The sequence below is a fragment of the Triplophysa rosa genome, linkage group LG25 (genome assembly GCF_024868665.1).
Source record: "Triplophysa rosa linkage group LG25, Trosa_1v2, whole genome shotgun sequence".
NCBI lineage: Eukaryota > Metazoa > Chordata > Actinopteri > Cypriniformes > Nemacheilidae > Triplophysa > Triplophysa rosa.
The window spans coordinates 5,289,084-5,304,983 of NC_079914.1; the positions used below are offsets into that span (position 1 = coordinate 5,289,084).

Below are 15,900 nucleotides of genomic sequence, written 5' to 3' on the forward strand. Positions count from 1 at the left end.
CAACATCAATAAAAAAACACATTATTCAGTACTAAATAGTTTTGCTGTGCTAAATCATTTACTTCTGATAAGCACATAAAAGGGCAGAGCTATAGCCAAAAGGAAAACATATTTACAACTCCCATTTGCAAATAAATGAAAACACCATATTCCTGTTGTGTGGGAAAGTGAGAAGGTCTGGGTCACGATTCAATCTACTGAAGCGTATTCAGATGGACGCAGAACAGCAAAATCTAAGAGATAATTTCAATAGTGACTCTTCGGGACTTCAAGCAATTAATTCTGCATGCAAAGCTTTTGCTTCTGTTACACTTTTGACAAAACAACAAGCGAGTCAGGAACTCGCTTTTCAACTTTCTCATCCAGGAACTTTCAACGAGTCGATTTCAAAAGCCAACGCGTTACGCTGTGATGAATAAAAACAATAACATCTTCAAACAATGCTACTGTTTCTATATTCCCTCAGTATGAAAACCTAAAAGAGCTGGTGTTGTATGAAAGTGAGCGGAGCCAGGCCCCTAAAGCATTCGCAGGTTGTCAAATAATGCATGTGTAAGAGTGAAATAAATCACCTCTATCCAGCAATTTTCTCTACACCAGCGACTTGTGACACGGATCAAAAGGAAGAGCTTTGTATCTTTACGTTTTTCTCGAAAAGCAGCACGCGCACGTTTTTTTGGCGGTAAATACCTGTGAATGGATGTACAGAGCACCGCATCTTGCGGGTCGCGTGGAAATGAACGTCTCGACACAATGTCACCTGAACCTTTCATCTCTTTGCTTTAATCTTTCTCTCATTACCTCTTTAAACAGCTGCTTTACATGATTCCAAGGTTAAGAACGTAGCCAAGCAAATCTTACAATTTCCATCTATAAAAGTAATTTCCTCCTCCATACTCGTATTATTGGGACAGAGAGGTCGGATCCTTGAGATGCAGAGGACAATCATGCTTCTTTTTCTGGGTGTCTTTGAGAGCACCATCATACTTTACTTATAGCAAATATAATATGAAGGCAAAACTTCAGTGGAAGTCTAGCATAGAAAAAATCTTAAAGCCACAATGTGTAGAATCCATTAAAGTATCCAAAACCACTACCAGTGTGTTACATTCCGCCTCAGGAAAACAACAATAACCCAGAGGTTTTAGTACAAAATATTGAATGTTTATTCAATAGAAGAATATATTACATATATCGTTACATATTTTTTGGACTTACTGTATGTATTTAGGTTATCCCAAAAGTTTCTAACAATGTTTGAATGCAGAGAGATTCACAATTTTAACCAGTCCCTCATTGCGTGAAAAAGGATGCCTGGTAATGGTGTCATGTCTACGTTCTCCTTAGTTTTCACTTTCTGTTTGATGGTAAAAGAGTTAGTGACATAAAAAATGTGAAATAGTAGTTGTAGCGTTCTATCAAGCAGTTTACGTTAAAACATAACAGCTATAACACATTTATGCCGGCCATGAACGTGATTTGTGAACTCAGTAAAACTGATTTCCAGGTGAAGACGACAAGTTTGACAACTCCCATCATTCCACGCTCCTTCAGCGTCATCAAGCTTTGCTTTAGTTTTTTTTTTTGCGACCTCTAAAAAATTGGCAAAAAATTGCATATTGTGCCTTTAAGTGGATAGAAACATCATATCATCAGATTAACCATAATCAGTTCATGAATAATAATTAGGTGCACTGCAAATATAATAAAGTAAAACCAATGTCTTAGTCCATTTCAATCACTTGTTAGTAAATAAATAGGTAGTTGACAAATAAAGCCATACTTGTGTCCTATGGTGTGACAGCAAAAATTTAGAAAAAAACTAACAATGAAAATCTCTCATGCTATTTTATATTATAAATATTAATCATGTAAAATAATATAATATTAAAAGTTTGTTTTCTCATTTTTTGCTATGTCACACCATCGGACACATGTACGGTTTATTTGTCAACTATCCATATATTAGTTAAGTTAGATACATTTAAAAGAAAAAAAGAAAAAAAACGTAAACTATTTTATAATCTTGAATCGAATAAGTTTTTAGTTTTCTAATTTTAGTTTTTAGTTATCTATTTTTCTTTTTTGTTTGTTTTGAGTACAAACCAAAAAAAATTGTAACAACCATAAAAATGCCAGTGAGTCAAAAAACATCATTCAACATAGCTTCCCCACCAAAAAAATGATGGGTTTAGTGATTAGGCTAAATCAGGACTATGCTTTAGTTAAATTGGGATATTTAAGTAGTTTTTACAAACAAGCCTTACAAAAAAAAAACATTTCTTATGTGCATTTTTTAACAAAGCAATTGCACAGATTTATTTTAAGAAATGTCAGTACGAGAAATTTTCATTTTAGACAGCAACATTTACTTTAGTCTAGGACTAGTCTTCATGTCCTTCCCTTAATCCTACAACTATCTTAAACAATGTGAACAGGTTATCACAAAGTAAAGCAACATAGAAATAACTGCAAAGGTACAGCCTGCTGCTTTTGGTTAGTATCTTGGCTCCATAGTTAAATTGAGCAAGAAGTTGATTTTCAGCAAATTTTCTTGCATAGCCTGTCTAGTTAAGCATTCTTCTCAAGATTGTCCAGAGTTCATCTCTTCATACATAAATCCAATAAAACTGTCACACTTAATCAATCCTTTCAGATTAAACTTCATTTTGTCTGGATGAAGTCTTCAGAAAGCTATCATATCTAGCCACATAAAATGTGTAATATTCTACTCTACAATTAATAAATCTAATGGTTTGTCTTCAAATGAGCTTAGAAAAAAATATATAAAATAAAAAAGGAATAAAATAAGGAATATGGGTTCTGCTATTGCCAATCTCGTGAGGGCCAGACCCCAAGACTTCGTGATTACCAATCCATGAAATTTCCTCCATCAATCATTCCTCCACCTGGACACTGGAGACAGGTAGATATTGGCTCATTGTAAAGACTTCCCCTACCCTACATTTGTTACTGTCACAATGTTAATAACATATTGATATCACTCACAATAGAGCGTATTTCCAAACTGTCCAAATCGTTTGGCCTCTATGTGGTTGGATGGTTATATTTGGTGAAGGGCATTGTTTTGGCTAGATGCATTCTGGATGTGATATATTCACATCGAAAAAAGAGATCTCTAAATGCATTCAGATTATGCAAATCACAAATGGAAAAAAATGGAAAGCTTAAGGAGCAAGGAAAAGCAGGAACCCCAGAGAAACCTCCTGCGCCAACCTTGTACTGTACATGAACATAATATCTTGAACTTCAGCCAAGAAGCAGCACACAAACACTAATACTCCTCCTCAAAACCACGCCATGGACAGTTGATGTAACATCTATAGTCTTGAACTTTCGTAGGCTTGGCTTTACACGGCTTTATTGATTTCTTGCAAACTCGCTCAAGGCAAGAGATCCTGTACGCATAAAAACTAGCTCTTACAAACTGTTGGCTCAGAAGTGTCAAAGTTATGTGCTTAATATCTACAGGAGCCTGTTAAATGTAAGACCGCAACGCAGAGCAGTTTATGCATTTTGGAGTACTAGACAGATTGTATACACACAAATAGTGTTTTGAATGGAATGCAGAATGCTGCTCAAATTGAAGGAATTGTTCACCATAAATAAATTTTGTCATTTATTCACCCTCATGTCGTTCAAAACCTGTAAATGACTCTTCTATCTGTAAAACACAAAAGAAGATATTTTAAGAAATGTTTCAGTGGTTTTGTGTCCATACAATGGAAGTCAATGGGGTTCGATGTTGTTTGGTTACCAGCATTCTTCAAAATATCTTCTTTTGTGTTCATACACATACAGGTTTGGAATGACATCAGGGTGAATAAATGACCCAATTTTCAAACAAGTGTGAAGGCCTTTCAATTGAAATCTATAAATATCACTCCCTGTTAAATGTTAATGAAAAAGCCCTCTAGGCGTTGAGAACATAAACTATTCACAGAAATAAAAAATAACCAATTTGTTAAAAAATAAGAAACGGACTAGAAGACTTGTTTCACAACAGCAGTCACACAAGAAGCACTTTCAAGCGTGCCTGAACTATGAACCATCCTCGGCTTTCAAAAGAACACTGAAAGTTAACAGAGCTTCTTGATTGGCTTTCCCGATATATTAATTTATTTCTATAAACAAAAACTCCCCTCACAAGCCGGATCTTATTTTACATCAGTTTCCAACAAATCAGTAAACAAGATCTTACACACAGCACGCTAATCCTAAAACTAGTGCCCCCTCCCCACATGTTGAAAGATTCAGACCCCCAACTCAAAATCCAATGTTAAAGTTATGCATTGCACATTACCCTTGATTCTCCGTTTGATGACACCAAGCCGGCACTTAAGCGAAACGGAAAACATATCCTCCTCTAGCCACCTCTTTCCTCTTCGGCGAAGGGAAAATAGAGGGAGAGGGGGAAAATAGCTCCAAAGCGTTGTAGAAGTAGTCACATGGCACTCTCAGGAGCAATCCGCCAGTACACAAAGGCAGGGAGACGAAAAGAATGGCAATTGTTCATTCTCAACCTCTCTAACGTGTTACATCCCCAACCTGGCTGAGGAAAGTTGTGGTGCTCTGAAGAGAGGCGGCTTCTGTCAGAATGACAGAGCGAGTGAGAGAGAGAAAGAAAAAGCCAGGGAACAAACGAGCCCTGCCAAAGAACACCTCATCATCTCCTTGTCATGTCTTTGGATTGGTACAAGAATTGTGATCAATATTTATAACGCTGCATCTTCTCCGACATCTCTCCTCCCTTTTGCTCCTTTTGTTCTTCTTTCCGCGACTCGTTCTGACACTTGCCCTTCGTCTTTTTTGCACTCTTGATCACTCGTTTTCTGCCTCTGTCTGTTTCCTTCTCTAGCATGCACACACATTGCTGGAAAATCATTTGGGAATTGGAATAGAATTACTCTTCTCTCTTTTCCCATATCGTAAAATCCGCTCGCAGGACGGTGTAATTAATCACGGCAGCTTGGAGTTGATCGCGCTCAGGAATAAAGTGCTTGTTAGGGGATGATCGCAATACTCCACACAATTTATCAACTTCACAAGTCTCCTAATAAGTAAAGAAGTACAACGCTGATGTATAGGACAGAAAGAAATATCACTTTGCATGTACAATACAAAAGTGTACTTGTTACATTGTGCTTTGTATACAGTAGGTGTAAAAAAGTACAACTGTTGTAAAGCAAAACAGCTAGAGAATCTTTTTCATAAGCATGGCAGTATTTCTGCCTGCATATTACATTAAAAAAAATATTATTTAAAATGGATGGAATTTTAATCATGATTTCGGGCATTCCCCTGGGCTCTGTACTTGGCCCAATTAAATTCTGCAGGCATATAAAGGATTTACATAGATTACACACCGGACATACTTTGTGAAAGGCAATTTTAATGTAATAAACGAGGGAAGCAGGGTCAATATGGACAAATAAACATGTTTGTATAATTTTACTTGATTTTATTTAAGTGTTGTATTAAGGCAAACAAGGGGACCTTGTTCTGACTCTCTATTTTCATAATTTTACTGCCATGCTTTTGTCTTGCGATCACATACTGTATTCCATAATATGTACACAGCTTTTCATAAATACATATCCTTAAAATTAATGAATAGGTTTTATAGTTAAACATTATTGAATATTAATGAAACTCACTATTCGACCAGATAATACCTTCCGTCAAGCTTACAAGTCCAGATAATATGCATTTTAATGTAGAATATCAAAATTCACATGCAATTCATGAGCATTCATAACATAAATCAATAACTATCAAGAAAGCTTTAAAATAATAATTTATACATCTCATAAGTTCAGATGTTAATTTGTATTGCTGCAGTATAAATGACTTACAATATAATTTTGGTTTGCATGTTGGGATGTTAGGATGAATCAATAAGTAAAGGGAAGATGGCAGTTGATATTATTCAAAATTATCCAAATTATCCTCAGTGCACACTTAATGATATGCATTATGCTTATCCAAATGCTTTGAAGTAGGCCTACCACAATTCTTTTGAGAATTCATTGACTAAAAACAAACCTCACTCAGAAAAGGCTCAGTTCAGTTCATCAGAATGCATGGTCACACTGCGTTACTTCTAACAAAATGGCGCTGAATGAGACGTGGGTGGCCAATCCATGAGCCTTGACCATTTAAAATGGACTTCCATTATGGTTGCCAGCCAAAAAAGACCACATCCATTACCTCAACAGACGCTAAGAATTCCTAAATGCCACATTATCAAGAATCCCGGATCTCCACTGGTCCATTTACATGCTTCTGAGAGTTAAAATCGTGGTTTATGATGTTTCCCCGGTCAATTAAAAACCCTCAGGCCAGAAACACATTCAACCTAAATGAGAACTGGTCAGCTTGTGCGTTGCATGTACGTACATAGGTTGTGCATACTTAATGTGCGTGTTTTCCTACAGTTGCCATAACAAACCCCAAGGGAGCGAGCAACAGAGTTACCTTTTTTAAAATAAAATATTAAATACCGTATATTATGAAAATACCTTAAATATTAAAATCAATAAAATTGTAATATTATCCACATGAATAGAAGTGACCCACATGAGAATTAGATATTTTATATTTACAGTAAAAGAGGGCAACTGACTTTTGTAAAAAGAATTACGCATTAGGAAAATATGTGACACTGGACCACATACAGGAACATTTTTAGTAATAGCCAAAAATACATTGCATGGGTCAAAATGATCGATTTTTCTTTTATGCCAAAAATCATTAGGCTATTAAGTAAAGGTCACAATATGGAAGAATTTTGTTATGAAATATCAAAAAATCACTTGCACAATGTGATATATTTCATGCAGTTGTTTCATGCAGTTGCAATACTTACATTCTCCCAAATGTTCCCAAGAATGTGCAAATACAGAGAAATTCCTATTTAAAATAATGGCCCGTCCCTTGTCTCCCTTGTATTTGTCGCATATCAGTGACTTAATATCCGCTGCTCAGCACTACCCTCAGTTTCCGGTTGTAGAAACTACGACAACACGCAAATGCGGAAGTGGTTATACAGCATCTGTTGTTCTGTTATTATGGATCGCGATTACTCTTTGGCGAGTAAAGGAAACCCAAAAAAGTGTAAACGTAGGCCAAATGGTCAAACGAAGAAATAAAACAAGAGGGTATTTAAAGGGAATACAAACGAGGGATAATTACAAAGGGCAGGTGTGGGTAGTAAAACACTCAGGGAAGGATAACAAGGAAACGAGAGGAGCGGGGCCAATGACGAGACACTGGAGAGAACGTATATTATTGTCAAAAGGACAATAATATGTTTCTCTCCACACATAACCAAAGGCTTTGTCATGGCTCAGCTACAGGACCAAGAAAAACATGACTAAATGAAGCAGAGCCATGACAGAAGCCCCCCCCTTTAATGAGCACCTCCAGGTGCTCACCAAGGGGTAGACGGACGAGACAAGACAGACTGGGAGACAGACAGGACAAGGCAAAAAGAAAACAAAATCAAGGGCAAACATGACAAGACAACAACAGGACTTGGGTGGGACATCAAAAATAACAAACATGGGAGGGGGGGAGGGACCAAACAAGGGCCCATAGGGGGCAGTCCATGGGGTTGGGGAGAAGTCCCAGCTCGAGGCCGCGAAGTACTGGGGGACTTAGGGGGAGTCCTGGAGGGGACAGTCTTTGGCCCTGGCAGTTTCCCAGGGGCCGGCTGGATAGGGTTTGATGCCGGCCGGAAGGCCGGCGGGACAGGTCTTGATGCCGGCCGGAAGGCCGGCTGGACAGGGCTTGACGCCGGCCAGAAGGCCGGCTTGACAGGGCTTGACGCCGGCTGGAACACCGGACTGAACGCCGGCTGGATCATCGGACTGGATGCCGGCTGGATCACCGGACTGGATGCCGGCTGGATCACCGGACTGGATGCCGGCTGCACCCGACTGGACGCCGGCTGGATCACCAGACTGGACGCCGGCTGGACCACCGGACTGGACGCCGGCTGGACCACCGGACTGGACGCCGGCTGGATCACCGGACTGGACGCCGGCTGGATCACCGGACTGGATGCCGGCTGGGTCATCGTCATGGACCATCTCCCCTGCGGTCCCGAAGAATCGATCTGTGAACTCCAAGACATCGGAGTAGCCCTGTCGCAGACCGCAGAGGAGATGGGCCTGCCTGGATCGCCTTGCCTCCATCTTGCCTGCTGGGTTCAATACTGGTTGGTGGATTCTGTCACGTCTGTGGCAGAAAGAACCCAAATGCAGGCAGCTGTGAAGGGGTTAACACAACAAGATTTTAATTATAAATAATAAACAAAACACAAAACAAAAACCCACGATGGGGCAAACCAAACAACACTAGATACTACAACTGACAAGACAAATATAACTAAGACAATGTAAAAGTACAACACTAGACAAACGCTAAATAACAGACTCACACTGACTCGACTTGACTTGAACTTGACTAGACTTGGGGTACAGACAAGAACACCATACACAACGTAATCCACCAACACAAGACAAAGAAACAAGAGGGTATTTAAAGGGAATACAAACGAGGGACAATTACACGGGGCAGGTGTGGGTAGTAAAACACTCAGGGAAGGATAACAAGGAAACGAGAGGAGCGTATATTATTGTCAAAAGGACAATAATATGTTTCTCTCTACACATAACCAAAGGCTTTGTCATGGCTCAGCTACAGGACCAAGAAAAACATGACTAAATGAAGCAGAGCCATGACACTTTTTAATATTAATAAAAGCGTTTTCTAAATGGAGAGAGCTTCGCGACCAACTTGGACTCGACACAGACTCCGCTCTCGCATGTGTTTTAATAGACAGGTAAGCACATTTTTTTTTATTGTTCACGAAATACTCATGCACAGATTATTTGAATAGTTATGAATGCAGTTACCATATGAAATACAGTATATGTCGCACAAAAATATGTATTCAATGACGTTACTTGTAAATGCTGTGGGTTCGTTCCAATTTACTTTATAAACGACGACTGTATGACTGTTTGAAACAGGTAAAACTGTGTAGCATTAGGCTACCAAATCAATGTACAAAGTCCAATATCAGTCGCGGGCTAACGTAGCATTACAGTCCACGTTTCTTGCAAGCTAATTCATTTCGATGACATAAAATAAAATTCATTCATTACCTCATCCGTGAACATGATGGACGATCTCCACACGCCTCTGGATGGTGATAACGACATGTCCCATAATTCCACTCTCCTACATAACGTCATTTAGCTTCGCCTTTTGTTGTTGTTTCGAAAGTGCGCCATCTAGCGGTCCAAATATTCCATATTGTGGCTTTAAGACTGGTTTTCGAAAAGAAAAAAAGAAAGAAAAAAAAAACCTCTCTAACCCTCTAACACGAACCGTCTCTCTTTCTCTCAACAGGTAGTGGTCTAGCTTTTGTTGAAACCAGTAACTTTGTATTGGCACCTATTGTATTATTGCTCCTGTATGACATATCGCTTATTGCTCCCTAAACTCTTTGTAAGTCGCTTTGGATAAAAGCGTCTGCTACATGACTAAATGTAAATGTAAATGTTTTGTTGTCCAGGGTCACATTAGGAAATACATGCAGAGTGACCCATTCCTGAATCTCTCATTTTGGAAGATTAATCTGGAATTCATGTTGGCTCTAAATGCATGACTGACTTTAAAAGGTTTTACTCTTTAAAACACTCACTTCTCATATACTAATAAAAATATATTCATATACCTCAATTTAAAAAAAAATATTATTATTTCTGTGCCTCATCCCCTCAGTGCAGCATTTAACAAAAAACACAACTGAACAAACCAGAGTTTAATAACTTTTATAATAAATAATTACTTGAAACAAAGAGGTATTTCACAGAAGAGAAACTATGACATTTTCTTATGAACAATTGTGTATTTTTGTTGTTGTTGTGTCAGGTAATGCATCACTGAACCCACACAGAACCTCAGAGAACACTTTTTTACAGAACCAAAATGTTTTTTTTACAGTATAGCACTTTCATATACATTTAATAGCTATGGAGATGATAAGGACTTTTATCTTGGAATATAAGAAATGCAATTCTCATTACATGACCTGCCTTTAGTGGTTTGTTGCCACATGTAAAACAAATCAGTCGCACTATAGTTTCATTTAAAATTCACAATTTGCTTTTGTAACAATATGTCCTAAAAGCATGTTGCCACAGTATTGTATGAGATAAACTGTCACAAACACGATGGCTGTCATAAACACGATAAGCTGTCATAAACACGATGGGGTATATGCACACTGAGCGATGACTTATGTCCAACATATAATCCAACATACTGAATATTATAATAATACATTATTATTATATAATAATAATATATAAAACATATTTGCATCAAAACATTATAGTTGCTGAGATGAAGCACTTGTGGTAACTCCCACTAGTCTCCTACCAATTAAATTAATAACTTGGCAAAGAGTTATTTCACAGAGAAAACAAAATTTATTTCATCATGAACTGTGTCAGGTATTGCATCACATTTATATTCACTATGCCGAGTTCACTAATGCTGCGCTTGCCAGGTAAAAAATGTGTTTCATTCCCTGGTTTCCCATGCTGGAGCTTTTTCATTAAACTTGACAGCTTTGCATTCCAATAGAAAGATTCACATGAATTTTACGAAAAAACTTTTGTTTAATAGAATATACTTCTAAACTTTTATTATTAGGTACCACTGCATTCAAGTTTCTACAGTCTGCAGCAGAACCGTCTCCCCTTAAAATGGAAAGATCTGGGCTTTTTCTTCGTTTTCTCAAAGAAAATGCAGCTTTATTTTGATCTCTGGGCTTGCTGTGTGATTTATTTGTAAACTCTGATTGAAATGCACGCTTGCCGCCCACTCCAGAAAAAAAAAAAAAAAGGCCGTTTCAAGAATAGCAACCTATTCCGTGCCATCTAATACAGTTGCCAAACAGAAAATGAATACGGCATTAATAAAAAAACATACGCTTCTCTGTTGCATCCTCCTGAACTCCTTCCTTTCCATTTCCCTCTTTGTATTGCTAATCTACCCTATTTTCCACATTTTTTAAATTGTGTACCGGGATGAAAGGATCATGTTTTACAAAGTAACATAAAACAGTAGTTTAATGTACTGAAACAGTTCTGAAACTAGATGCTGCATCATTCTGGTAATGAGAATGTCCATTTGGGCCATGTCGCCGCAGTCGGCGCGCAGCAGTAGGTTCAGCACTGTGCTGCTTTAATCTCTGTCACATCGCTGAGGCTATCGGCTGTCACATCTAATGGAGAAAGTATGTTCGATCATGACACAACAGAGCCGAGGCGACTGTCAGTGATGCCCTGGAAGGCACCCTGATATCGATCTCTGATTGGATGAGGCTGATCTTGGGGGAAGTTAGGTAATGCAGAAGTTTATTTTCAGTTCGGTCACTGTGAATTACTAGTTCAGAGAAGTGATATGGGTAAAAAACACTATCGGGAAAAAATTACAGTTAAAGATACATGTAAAAATGAAGAGTTTATTTGCAAAAACAGATAACTCCTTTCTTAAGGAGCTAAGCTTCCTTTGTGTTATCAAGTTTTTATTGTGTTTTACTGTGTTAGTTAGCTGTATTTTTTTACGGTAACACTTTACAATAAGGTGCTATTAGTTAACATTAGTAAATGCATTGGCTAACATTAGCTAAAAATGAACAGTTTAGTTTTTCCAGCATTTAATAATCCTTGTTAATGTTAGTTCATGTTAATACAGTTATTCATGTTAGTTCATGGTGCATTAACTAATGTTAACAGTGACAATATTTGATTTTGATAATGTATTAGTAAATGCTGAAATTACCATAAATTCATATTAATAAATTCTGTAGAAGCATTGTTCATTGTTGGTTTATGTTAGCTAATGCATGAACTGATTGTTAACAAATAGCACCTTATTGTAAAGTGTTACCTTTTTTACTTTTTAAAAACAATCCAACTGCAGTTTGATTGATATTTCTTGTAAGGCACAGTAAAAAACATGATTTTTGACATTTTTAAAAAACAGACTCTACTGTTTTTGCAAAATATCTCTTCAAATATTACTAGTGAGTTTTGCATTTGTGGAGGCTTTAATATGCTGTTACGTGGTTCATTTAAACGATTTAAAAAACAAAAACATTTAAATAAAAACAATAAACATATTTGACTAGTTTGATTTGATGACTATGGCTGCAAAAATAAACAAAAATCGACTTAGTAGATAAAAATAAGTTAACTGTGTCCTTATCCCGATTCGCAACGGTAAACTTACTTTATAATAATGATTTATTATTTGAGCTGTCGGGAACAAATACGGGTACGAATAAATTAAGGGATTGCAACTTTAATATAATTCACCCTGCGTCTGATCCAAAATGTACAGCTTAGTTATCAATTACATACACAAATATTTTAACTACAATTTCAAATATTAATGAATTATATTCTGTTACTTTATTAAAAATGAGGTCAGGGGTTCTCAACTTTTTTGAGTCACATTGTATTCTACAACATTTAAAAGTCTGCTTCCTACTCACAAAAACTTTTATTCAGACGTTTATTCATTTTAAAATGGCTAAATAATAAGAAATATCTTGTTTTTAGTATTTCAGTGCTCATTTAGTCTGTTAGTCATCTTGAGGCCCCCTTGGAAGTCAGCTGGGACCCCCTTGTGGGCCACAGTCCCCCTGTTGACAACCACTGAATAGATCTTCCAATTTTATGTAAATATTCTATCACGCTCTCATTAAATTATTTCTAATATCACCATTGTTTCGGCCATCAGTCACCACACTATACATACTGTTACCAGCATGTTCACTATATTCACTTGTCAACTCTCCCTTTCATTCATGCACACACAGTTTTAGATTCAACCAAGCCCCACCCTAAATGCTCTGTCCAGCCCTTGAGGTTCTTCTCAAATCCACACTCTGGTGATGTAATGCTACAAAGACTGTCGGGTGGTGACCAGCTGTAAATTCCACATCAGTACGTGCCTGGCAACAGGTCGCTCATGACAACGTTTCTGAATCACAAGACAAAATGGACGCCCTGCAGACTTACGGATTTTACATTAAGTTTGTCATTTGGTAGCACAACCTCCATCTATCTCTTCACTTAACTCGCAGCCTGCTTATGTGATCCCATTTCTTCTTGCTCCTACAAGCGCTGCTCTTTGAGCTCTGATCAGACCTCGTGCTCTGACGCAACACCACGCAAGAGCAATTAAACACAAATCTGTTGCTTCTCTCCAGCTTACCCATCAGCCCTCTGGAAATCTGAGAATTATTGATACGCTCTGAACCGCCGTCATTCACGATTACATACGATGACTCCAGACGATTAAACCAACAAAAGGATGGGAGAAGAGATGAGAAGACAGAAAAAGCAAAGTCTCAACCACCCCCACTCTGACGTCACATTTCTACCCATTCAAACCTCTGCTGTCACTCGAAATGCCTGTGACAAATGTCACACATCAACGTGAAAGATTTGTAAGAGCCGAATGGCTCTTATTGAGATGAATCATTGGTTTTTTGATCCCACCTTCTGGCTATTCATGTCACGCAACCCCATAAAAGTGTCTCTCAGGATTCTGGGATTGCATAAAAGCACATGGAAATTTGATTGCTGGCACTTTGTTGAAAGTGAAGGCTGAGAGGTAGACAGTAGAGAATTCAAAGACTTTGAGCAGAAAGTTTGTCCAAAACAGCAGCGATGTTGTTGATTTTCATTGTAAGAATGAAGATGTTGTGGCACACGGCTGTCAAAGCAGACTTCAGCGTGAAGCTTTGAACAATACTGATATCAAAACGTCTTATAAAAGCAACTCTGAGATCATAAAACTTTGACACAGCTAGTTGAAGAAACATAAAACAAGTGCAGATGCATTTTAGAGCAGGGTTCTGCTTGACTTTGTTACACCCAGATGTTACAGCTTTTTTAGACCAGCGAGTCCGGTCAGAAATTAGGGCGGGTGTGGAAATATGAAAACCTGTGGACAAAGCCACCGAGGTCAACAACTACTGTAAAGTTCAGTTAGTGAGATTGAAAAAATCTGCATCAGTAGAGCTTTATCATGGGCTCTGCACACCGTTGGCCTACGTGGGTGACTGAAACCAAACAAGCCGTTACACCGAAGGGAAACCGCGAGGATGCACAGGACTGAGCTTCTTTGCCAAAATTCAAAACAATAACTCCAGCGCTGCCCACACAAATCTCAAAAACACAGTGAACGTGCCTGCAGCGTATGGTGGCGTTAACATCATGCTGAGAGCCTTTTCATCAGTGGGAGCTGGGCAAAATATACTGTGGGGAAACACTGAAAGAGAATTTGGAACAGATTCATCCTAAATTGAAACACAAAGCAACACTGTGCCAGTACTGTAATGGCCCAGCTAATGTGGTACACAAACATCACCCAAGCAAGAATACATCTTAAAGAAATATGTAAATCATAATGTATTTTTTCGATGAAAATTACCACAATATTAGATTTTCACTACATGATAATTTCACAATAACAATTTTATCGCGATATCTATTAGGTTAGGTTAATAAATAATACAATCAGTCAAATTTGCCCTTCATTTTGTTTCTACGGTGTCTTTCTTTTTGGCCAATAAAATACACTAAAAATATGATGAATATGAAGAGGAGAGAGCGACTGTAACCATTGACTCTTGACTATTTACAATATTATTACATGTAATATTCATATTTTAAAAATCACGGTTATTAAGGAGGGTTGTCACAATGCACCGGTATTGACAATAACAGTGACATCATAACCCACGATTACTGATATCGTGTTAATTCTACAGATATGATAGTGTTCTGCATATACTGAATGTAATTGCATATGATATTGTAATTCTGCACCCATTTCAATTTTTAACTTAAGAGCCACAATGGTTGCAAACTCTCTTCTTCCTCCCCACACTTGCATTATTAGTGTGATTCAATGACAAAAAAAGAGAAAACACAAAATAAAATGAATTTTATATCAAGATAATACCATTATCATTATTTTAATATCATCACAGCCCTATCACTGTTGTTGTTAATACCTGTATATTGCGACACCACTAAAAACACCATTAATCTAAACAAAGACAGAAATAAACAGGGCTGCGTTTCTCGATAACGTTGTCTCTTAGCGCGCTACGAAGACTCTAAAGGTACACCTTAACTCAAGTTATACCTTCTCTAGGCGTGTTCCCGACTATACCTTTTGAGGTTACTTAAGGTAAACCTTCTTAAGTGCGACGTTAGCAGGTGCTGTCCATGGCAGTGGTGCTGAATAGGTTGATATCGATGCCTCGAGAATCGATTGTTCGCTCTACCTTGTGTTATAGAGTGGGTAAAGTGTTGAGAAAACAATGTTTATTATAAAGAAACGCTTTAGAAATTGTAGAAATTACATTTATCAGGGCTCACTGAAATAGTATAAATAAAGAAAGAAATATGTGTGTGTGTGTGTATGTATTTATAATTTTTAAAAAAGTGTCCGATCCCGCACCCTCATGGCCATACGTTTTCTGCATTAACCAGCTACATTAACTGGCTGTTTGGCTTCGCTTGTTTTTGAAAGGGTCATTTATATTCGCATAGTTTGCCATCGTGTGTTAATGTTCTCCACGATCTGTGTTGATTCACATTATTGGCGTAAATCACTCATTTGTGTATAGGGATAAGTGTCCCATGCAGAATGCCAATCACTCGCGGGACACCCGCAATGGCATGGAAGCCTTGATGTGCCTCCATCACGTCGTGCCTGGCGAAAGGCATACGTATGTAATCGGTGGCGTGACGGAGCAGGATGTTTATAACT

At 37.9% G+C, this 15,900-nt stretch overlaps 1 protein-coding gene across 7 annotated transcripts in view; it reads right to left on the reverse strand.

Annotated features, from left to right (window-relative positions):
- Positions 1 to 15,900, reverse strand: part of grip2b (glutamate receptor interacting protein 2b) — a 169,873-nt gene that overhangs the window by 87,306 nt on the left and 66,667 nt on the right. Inside the window, exon 1 of one of the 7 annotated variants that reach the window (XM_057325493.1) lies at positions 4,325 to 4,690. The exons of 5 other annotated variants lie outside the window; for them this stretch is intronic. In XM_057325493.1, the coding sequence (XP_057181476.1) occupies positions 4,325 to 4,379 (55 nt within the window). In that variant the 5' untranslated portion in view covers positions 4,380 to 4,690. Of the gene's footprint in view, positions 1 to 4,324; positions 4,691 to 15,900 lie in introns of those variants that run through there. One more of the 7 variants, XM_057325495.1, reaches the window with a different exon arrangement.